We start from the raw sequence: 9,877 nt of genomic DNA, 5'->3' as shown, positions 1-9,877 counted from the left end.
GTGTGAAATTGAGCACTTGAAGTAAGCATTCTATGTATGATTATTGTTAACCATAACTCCTTCCAGGAAGAAAATATTATCCACGAGTCCCTTAATATATATGCATTCTCTCTGGCCAGCCCCTAAACGGAAGCTTTGCCGATTCTCTCTCTGTCTCTCTCTAAACCGAAGTAAGTGGAGCATATTAACTAGAAATTATAATTAATTTATTGCCAGTGGGAGGGGATGCAGTGGGAGCTGTTGAAACGGATGTGGTGTTGATGTGAGGGGTCCAAGGGGTTCTTTTGGATAGGCATTGAGAAAAGCTATGGCGTATAATCTCTTGTCATCACATGGTTTCCCCACCTTCATTGAACTGAATTGGCTAAAGCTACACGACAAGATCAAGATTCGGGCGCAAAATGTGGTACGCCAATGACGTATTGTGAGGGCCATCCATCTTCTTGTGGAGATAAGCACCTAATAAAGTGGACAAGATACATGCGCCGTTCTAATCTTTTGTTATTAGGAGTTCAAATGCCGAGATGAGCTATTTAATCATGTGGTGATTGTATGTTAAGGTGGTTCACCAAACATAAAATGAAATGGGTTGTAGGTCACTCACTTAAGTGGATTAAAAAATAAATTAAAAGGGCACCTTGCTTGTACTTATAAGTTTTTTGTCGTTATATAAGTCATCACCATGTCATGTTGGTGGACCCTTCCTGACAAAAAATGCAATGATACCAAAGGAAAGGTTAGGAAAAGATTCCTTTCCACAATTCACAATGAATGCAATAGAATAGATAAGCATCATGCATTGTTAAGTTAGTGCCATCTCTTGAATAGACCACAGATTATTGATTAAAAAATTGCAGGTCCTTGAGAGGTTTGGGAGATGATTCTTGTTAGTTAGAAAACAGGATTTTCTAAGTCTGTGTTTGGTTTAAACTAATACCATGTGAAGCAAATGCTCAACATGAGACATGGGTGAACATTAATATAAACTACATTAAGAGAACAAGGAAATCGACAAGGTCAGAATATTCTTCTAGTTGGAACAATTGCATGGGCTCATAATACTTCCAGAGGCATGGCTTAAGGTGATAGGGATACCATGGCAGTGCCGCAATTATTGGGTGGATGTCAACTGTACAAATATTTTTACTATCGGATCGGTACACCTTCCTTCCTTCTCCGCGATAAAGAATAGTTTCATAGGAAAAGGAGGCGTTGGTGTATGTGGAGCCTGTTTTGCTTGGTTTCATTGGATGGGAGCTCGGAGATATCTTGTTCTCTCAATAGTTTCAGGACAGTTGTGGCCTTGGTGCGCCAGCTTTTTGCGATTGATGGCGGCTTATTCTTCTTCATCCCTCGCTCTTCCTCTTCATACTTATCGTAATGTTCAAATTATTTTTTCAGATTTGAATTTATTTTATACTTTTTTTCTGAAGAAGTGGGTTTTGAAGAAAATGAAGAGATAGTGGCATGTAATAAACATCACGGCTTTCAAATGCGGTAACGACGGGCGGAGGCTATTTAATATCTCTCTTCCGCCCATTTTTATTATGCCTAATTGACGCTTGTGGCATAGCTTTAAACTGAATTTTTAAAATTTATTTTGAGCATATACCCTCCTCATAAAATACTTATTCGGCGAGTGTGCGAAAACACACACACACACACACATATATATATTGTAAATATATTTATGTATAAAAAAATAATTTAAAATTAAAATGATTGAAATACCCTTAATAGATAGATGTATAAAAAAAAATATCCATATAATTTTATATATTTAAAAAAGTATACACTCAAAAATCTTTTTTAAAATGTATGTACATATATATATATATGGAACTAATAGTAGAAGGAAAAAAAATTATAAATTTAGAAAGGATTTATTAACTTCAAAACAATTCGAGATGAAATAGCTTCATATCAAGATATCCAAAAATTGAAGTCTAATTCACAATTAAAATACTAATCTCAAGTTTTAAAACAAATAACTTTGGTTCAAATTGGATTCGATCACTTTTCACATTGTCTATCTTTTAAAGCTACAATATTATGGTTAGTTCATATTATCTCATTTTATATCTAATAAAATCTAGTTCATCTTCTTAATTTTATTTATATTATATAAAATTTAAGTTATATTTTGAGCTAATTATTCCTAGTATTATTATAGAAGCATTATGATAGTAAATGATACATAAGAGCCGATCATATGTTACTTTAATTTTTTTTCTTTTTTTTTGCTAAATGAATAAAGATTTTTTGATTTATTCACAAGTGCAATTCAAGTATCTATTCAATCATACCCTTAACATTTTGGAAAGATTAATTGGTGTGACATTTTGTATATAAAATATATGATTTTGAACATGATAATTATTATCATATTATTACAAGTTTGTGAAGACTCCTCATCCTTTTCCATTTTAAGGAAAATTCTTTTGTATTCCTTTTTGAGAAAAGAATTGTCCAAAGCCTTATATATTAATTCTTGTTTGTTGAAATGCCTAAAGGAGAGAGAGGTGAGGAGGTAAGAAAAAATAATATTAATAACAAATGGAGTAGTCTTTTTTCTATGCTTGAGTAATTTTTTTTCCTCAATAAATATATTTACTAATCATTATCATACCATATAAAGGAGGATTTCTTAATATTCTAAATGCTCATATTATTACAATTAATGATTCTTAAAGGGAGTGCTGAAGTAGCATCAACTATGGAGTCTCTTAGAGTTTTGAGAGCTCCTTTTTATTATTATTATTGTCTACACAATTAGTGGAGGACGTCATTTAGATGACAAATATGAAAGACCTTTTAGGAATTTAATGTTTTAGAGAGTGCGATGGTAAGTATAAATTAAGTATTATAGGAGCATTTTTGTAATAGCATAAGTTGTTGATGATTTGGTTCGAGATAATAAAAAAAAAGATCTCATCTATTGAGGCTAAAACACTATAAAAATATTTTGGACAAAAGATCTATTTTTATTATCTAAAAGTATTTCACCAGGGAATATTTTTATAATCTAATAGTTTTCATGTAGGCAAAATTATATATGGATTTTTTAAATGTATACCCTTCTAAATATATAAAATTAGACTAATACCCTCACAAAGTTATTGTTCGTATATATATTTTTACAAATTTTTCTTTTTACACGTCTATCTATTAAGGATATTTTAGTTATTTTAATTTTAAATCATTTATTTTTTCATGGTGTTAGATGACATGGATACATATGTACAAAAAAAAAAAAAAAAAAAAAAATTAAGAATATTAATGTAAAATAAGTATTTTGTTAGGGTATATATATAAATAGTAACTTTGCCAGGATATTCATATGACTTGGTATATTTAAGAGAGTTTGCACTCACAACAAATCTAATTTTGAAATACTCTTTTGAATGTTGGAAGCAAGTATTAACGGGATATGATAAATATCTTTGTTTGATGAGAAAGAAACACATATGACTGGAAGTTCTCAACTTGTCACCACTCCTGTATCTGGATTTAACAAATAACATGAAATAGTTTCTTGTGCTATAAATAGTAACTCAGAATACATTCCAGTATTATTCTTAGGCATTAGAACCTATTTCTTCTCCAGTGCTTTATTATGCTTTCCCAAGAAAGAAGAAAGCTCTTCATTAAATCCTTGCCTTCTTCTTTCAAATCAGTTTGGCGATGACTCTAGCAAATAACGCAACGGACCCGATTTAGTAGGCTCCAAGCGAGGAAATCTGGAGATGCTTGTCAAGTACAGCTAGGATACTGTCATGGAACTATTCAAAACTCTAGGACGCGAACCCCTTTTTTTTCTTCTGAAGATTGGGTAGGGGGGGTGGGTGGGTGGGTGTGGGCGGAGCCTACTGTTGTATATTCTCAAGTATCTTAATGTTCCATAATAGCTGTCAAGTTGTAATGGTCACATGTTTACGTGGGTTATGCCGAGGAGTGAGATCTGTCATAAATATGTCTTGTTTTGTCCCGTTCTGTATCTCCAAGTATATAATTATCCCAAGTTTATGGAATCCAATACTAAAAAGATCTGACCATAGGCTTCTCCATCTTTTCCTTGCCTTCCACTTCACAGCCTGTCAAGCATGTATTATTTTTGATTGCTTTTGTTCTTTTCCTAATCAGTAGCAGGGCTGCTCATGAACAGAGAAGATATTCTTTACCAAAAAAACAAAGAACAAAAAACAGAGAGAAGATATTGCTCATTTTCAAGTAGCCCGTAAAGACACACACCCCCCTAACTTGGATTTTTCTGCTAATTAGGATTCCTTGGCAACTCCATCATGAATAAATTCTTCATGATGGGAAACTGGATCATGACCTTATTCTGCAACCTATGGCGATGAAATATGGATTATAGAAGGGGCAGGAAGGAGGATGATGCTGGATGAGCTGCAGAATCCCAATTTGCAGGTAACTGATATTTCTTATCCTCCTCTTCTCGTCATCCTTTCATGTCTCTCCTGAGATCCATGTCGGTTTTCTTTATGGTGCCTGTTTAGTTTCCATTGTTTGGGTTCTTTATGGTGCTTTGGGTTCTTGCTTAACTATGTAACCGTGGCCAATACGAAAATCTCTTTATTTTGTACTTGGGACTTGGGTGGGCAATTCTGTTTCTAGAGTTGTCAATAGGAGCTTGTACTGAGGTTTTGCATGTTTTCTGTGCAAGTCTCCGGTGTAATTACTTGTGCATCTTGGAAGTATAATTTTAGGAGCTACTAAGACCATCAACTTTGCAGAAACTTGGAACTAATTTTGATTCTCGGTTTCATACTGGCAGCCTCTGTGGAACCTATAATGATTTACTCTTCCCTTAGCTCTAGCCTCTTTTCCCCCTCATACAAGGGAAGGATTTTGCTAGATGCTTCAGAATGGTGCTGAAGATTACTGGGTCTGTGGCTACACAGCATGCACCGAAAAAGATTCAAAAAGGAGCTGCATCTTTCTGCTATCTTGAGTCCATTTTGTTATGCGCTTCAATAGTTGGTGCTTCATCACCCTGTGTTTCCTAATAATTCAGGTCTTCCTTGAACGAGTCGAGAATTCCAGGTGGCATGTCTGACACCATGGAGCTGCTGGAAGAACAATCTTTTCTGAGATAGATGTTGCATCCTCTTAGTTTTTTTATTTTACTCTCATGTGAACTTAGGCCTTTTAAGTCTGATATAGTTGCAAAATATGCCTGTACTGTTATGCCACTACCGCAAGCAGATGGGTGATTATTAGTTATTATCACATTTCTCACAACAAAAAGGAAAGTGGTAAAGATAAAATATGCTGCAATTTAGAATTACCAGTACAAAAGGCTGCCTAATGAGACATGTAGGCCAGCCAACTGGATCCGGTCTCTTGGATGCAGCAGAACCACCACTGGTTCCTCTGACCAAGCTTTGCTTCGTCCAACATTCTCAGAAATAATCCACCAAAGATCTTGTCGGAAGCAGTATGGATGGCAGTCTCTCATCACAACTTCCGAGAGTTTACTCCCATTTTGTTTTAAAATTTATGCTGTGGGATGAAACTATTTTTCAGAAGTTTGTTATACTGCCTCCACAGTCTCTTCCAGTTACGATCTGCGTCTTAATTTTAATGGTCTTGCCACTTACAATTAGATCATCCTATCTATTATATTAGAACTATCACAAATGACACTCTTAAACTGTTTCAGGTATGGGAACTGTACTTCAGCACCCACTGAATATATTCACCACCTTGCCGAACAACTATGATGAGATCAATAAAAGATCAGGCAATTCATATACTAGAACCAATTATGACTGTAAACTAGGCATCCGAACCGGCTTGAAGCTGTTTCTGGAACCCATGGACAGAGATTCGGTAAAGAAGACGATGCTGAAACAAGAAGAAATATTTAAACAGCAGGTGCAACTAAATTCTTCTGATCATCACTCGTTCTACTTCTCAATCCTGAGTACATATTACTTCACATGCGAGTCAAATGAGTCGCAAATCTGCACGACTTTATTTTCTAAAAGTATCATTGGATTTGGACAATGCAGGTGAGGGAACTGCACCGGCTTTACCAAGCTCAGAAGCAGTTAATGGCTGAGATCAGAAGTGATGATGGGACATCTAGGTCGTTCTGTCATGATAACAGGCATCAGTCGACATCCCAATTAAGTTCCGAGAATAGTCGTCTAAACCGGTACGAATCATTTGAAAATATTTGCTTAGAGGGCCCCTTCAGAGAGCCAAAAAGCTTCGATCTTGAACAGCCTGTGGTGGAGACTACCAAGGAAAACATTGCACATGATCAGGCTTCCAGCTCATGGAGGCATTTAAGACAGGGGACAGCAGTGGAAGGCCCAGATATTGACACTGATGTCGAACTTACCCTAAGCATTGGGTGCGGTGCACAGAAGAAGAAACCCAAACATGGACTTCATCTGGATAGTGAAATAGGCTCCTCTGTTTCAGATCCCAGTGAGACAAAGCAGCTTAGGGGGCAAGACAGAAGGGAGGAAGGCAGTGATGTCCCTGTGAGCTCAAAAGAGGAGAGCTCGCAAAGGCCATGTAGAAATTTGCAAGGTTTGAGTTTGGACATTGAAGAGGAAATGAATTCAAATACTTCGATGCATCGATGAGAACATTGAGGTACCACCTAAGTATTTAGGCTCCATTGGAGTGAAGGAACATCGATTCCGCATGTATATTATCTTCCGATCATAAAAATTTCCAGTTAAATTTTTCTATGTATATTTGTTAGTTTTAATAGATTGTGAGATTGATTGCTCTCATTTGATGTAGCGCATTGATCGAACACACTACAAAAGCTTCAAACTCAAGTCGCCATTCATTTGAGGGTTGACAACAGAAGGACCATGACAGATGTCAAACGTTTGTTCTATATGTCTCTCAACTTCAGTAATGAAATTGTAGCCAGCGCTATTCTTTTACATTATTACTCCTTTCTTGCTGCTCCGCTACATCACCTGTGAAATTTTTTTTCTGCTTAAAATGTCTCTTTTTATTGTTCGATTTATCTTCATAAGAAAAAAATTACAATTGCTCAATCTTTTAGAAAATCCTCCAACTGAGTTTGGAATGTCAATGTGGAGCCAAATTTGCTCCAAAAAAGTGACCCAGAGAATCTATATGATTGAGATATTCTTTAGTTCTTTTCCTGGCTGGCCTATTTGAAACTTCAAATCTTCAACCTTAGATGTGCATTCTAACTACACTAGCGATGTAAAGAAGAGTTGAGTTGTAGTTAACACAGTCTATCAGCGATCAGTGCTCGTGCATCTATCTTCTCTTTTAGAACATTCAGAAACTTTAGGTCTTCATGTCATGATTCCATACATCAGCCTTATTCGCTGAAAAATCTCGCCATATTGACATGTAAACTAATAATTAGGAACGTAAAAAGAATTAACTGTAAGAATAGGTTAACAACTCTGAATCCAGAAGTAAGAACACAAGGCAATTCCGTGTTTGAAACCAATGCCTCAAAATCACCAGACTGACACAGGAACATAAAACAACAAAGCTTAGTATAGTGGACTCGATAGGGGATCGCTACTCTGATGTTCTCACACTGCTTTTACTCCTGTAATGATTCTACTAGCAACATGCCCGCGCTGTGCAGCGGGTCGAAATTGAACAAAGACGAACAAACGCATGATAAAAATATAATAATAATTTTAAAAAATTAATTATTTTAATTAAAATTATATTATTTATTTCCTACAAAATCTTTTTACTTCTATCTTCACTGTTTTTATGCAGAATATAAATATCAAATACAAAATATGCAGTACATAAACAGTTCTCCAAAGAAATCAAGACATGCTTGGAGTCGCTAGATCCGCTTGAATTTGGTTGCTGAAGAATAAATATCGTGGAATACATCATGAATCTTCATGCGCAGGAGAGTCGTCCACCGAACTACAGAAAAAAAAAAAAACAAATAACATATGAACCTAAATACGGCACAAATAAATAGAATCGAAATTACCAATAAATAAGTGCAGGAGGAAATTAGATATGTTAATGAGCAATTTTTTAAAAAAAATTAATCAATTCATGCTAGTATCTAAAAATAAATTATTTAATAAGCATATCCAATTTTTCTATCTCCTAATTTTTTTTTCTTAGTAATTTATGTCGATAAACTTTATTTTTGAAAAAATAACCTATGTATGCCAATATTATATAAGATTTATGATATGAGAATTTTATTTTTTTAGATCAAATTATTTCAAAACAAGACTCTTTTCTTGGTGATTTATGTTATTTTTTTCAACAAAAATAAGCTAATACAGTATTGAATTTATCTTGTCATTTTTTAAAAAATAAAATTAATTCAAACAAAAGGCATAGCAATATAAATGCTTCCTAATTTCCATATAGTATAGATATGAGGACACCAACATAAAAAAAAAAAAAAATCTTAAAGCTAAAAAAAATGCTACCACCCACATATATTTTATATGCATCTATTGCCGCATAATTTTTTCTATTGGGACCCTCTATCATCGGAGTCATTTTATGTGTGGCTCACCCATAAACCGTTCTATGCGAATGGGCCCCTAAATAACCCTAACCCTCTCTCAACCCATCCCACCCCGTCGCCTCCCCCAAAATCCAACCCCACCCCCTCTCCGACCCCGCCTTCGCACAATCCCCGAACCCCGCCACCATTCGTGTTCACCCGTCGATCCACACCCGATGCTCCTCTCTTGCCAGATGTCGGACTCTCTCTCGACCCATCTACCCTGACAGCTCCTGCAACCCCTTCACCATCGGCCGATGCCCCATACTTGAAGCCTTCTACCAGTTCTTGATTGGCCACCAGATCCCTTCTTGATGCTCATCCATTGCCAAACCCCCTCCATCATCCAACCATCTGAGGATGCGGCATAAGGAGCCTAAAACCAATGCAAGCCAATGCTCATTGAGGAGCACCCCATCGGCAAGATGCGACGGTGTTGGGTTGCCACTGGGTCCTTCGCCTCTGGTATCTTCTATCATCCCGACTCTCTTCCCCTTCCCATGATTTTGGATTCAACACCCTCTCTTTTTTTTCACACCTCTCCTTATCACTATCGGTTGTCATCTCCCTCCACCACCATAGACCAAAACCTAACCCCAATCCTGACAATACGGATTAGGAATCCAACCCTGACCCTATCCCAGGCTGAAACCATTTGAAAAACTAGCTGAACCAAATCTTCGCCCTATCACAGACTCTTTGTTGTTAACCTTCATTAGAGACCTAGATCCGACCCTAAGCCCACACCGAGATCTATTTTGAAACTCAAACCTAACCCAACCATCACCCTAACCTAGACACTCGATGACGGCCCTGATCCGAGATCCAAACCTAACCTAAGTCTAGACCAAAAAATCCAGGTTCAACCCAACCATCACCCTAAGCCCACCTGACCCCAAGCCCAGACCCAAAAAAACCTAAGCTCAACCCAACCATCACCCTGGGCCTAGGCCACTTGACGTTGAACTTGATTGGGGACTCAACTCTGACTTTAAACACAAGGCTAATCTTACTGGGAAACCCAGACCAAACCCAACCGCCCTGGCTCACCCAATCCGGGGGAAAAAGAAAAAATCAAAATTCTACCCCAGATTCATCCATTTCTATATCCAATAACCCATCACCCGATAGCCCAAGTCCCTTAAGTTGTCCATGCAAAAAAATGGATCCTCCAATCCTAACCCGTTAACCCGATCGAATTCTTTAGACTGAACCCATTAGCTCGATTAATAAAATTCGAACCGATTTGCCCGAACTCGAGATCCGAAACTAATTCCTTCAGATCGAAACCCAAAAACTAAAAAAAAAAAAAACCTAAGGGACCGGGAGGTTGAAGCTCAGCAA

At 36.7% G+C, this 9,877-nt stretch overlaps 1 protein-coding gene across 3 annotated transcripts; it reads left to right on the top strand.

Moving 5' to 3' along the window:
* Positions 1-3,906: 3,906 nt before the first annotated feature.
* On the top strand, positions 3,907-7,109 carry LOC105039281 (uncharacterized). 3 transcript variants are annotated; one of them, XR_830875.3, is made up of 4 exons: positions 3,907-4,431; positions 5,687-5,901; positions 6,039-6,686; positions 6,787-7,109. XR_830875.3 is itself a non-coding variant. In XM_010915385.3 (4 exons), the coding sequence occupies exons 2-3, from the start codon at positions 5,689-5,691 to the stop codon at positions 6,621-6,623; spliced, it is 798 nt and encodes a 265-aa protein (XP_010913687.1). In that variant the 5' UTR covers positions 3,907-4,431; positions 5,687-5,688; the 3' UTR covers positions 6,624-6,633; positions 6,787-7,108. The 3 variants fall into 3 exon arrangements, 2 of the variants coding, with proteins under 2 accessions (XP_010913687.1, XP_010913686.1); XM_010915385.3 differs by having other exon boundaries at positions 6,039-6,633; positions 6,787-7,108; XM_010915384.3 differs by lacking the exon at positions 6,787-7,109 and having other exon boundaries at positions 3,907-4,105; positions 4,282-4,431; positions 6,039-6,735.
* The last annotated feature ends 2,768 nt before the right edge of the window (positions 7,110-9,877 follow it).

This window comes from Elaeis guineensis, chromosome 1, assembly GCF_000442705.2.
Source record: "Elaeis guineensis isolate ETL-2024a chromosome 1, EG11, whole genome shotgun sequence".
Taxonomy (NCBI): Eukaryota; Viridiplantae; Streptophyta; class Magnoliopsida; order Arecales; family Arecaceae; genus Elaeis; species Elaeis guineensis.
The sequence above is the reverse complement of the archived record's forward strand: the minus strand, read 5'-3'. Positions and strand labels throughout refer to the sequence as shown.

Excerpts from the sequence above, each read along its gene's own strand:
- LOC105039281 (XM_010915385.3), top strand. The coding sequence starts at position 5,689 with ATGGGAACTGTACTTCAGCACCCACTGAATATATTCACCACCTTGCCG. Across the intron at positions 5,902-6,038 it reads AAGAAATATTTAAACAGCAG|GTGAGGGAACTGCACCGGCT; the intron begins GTGCAACTAAAT and ends TGGACAATGCAG.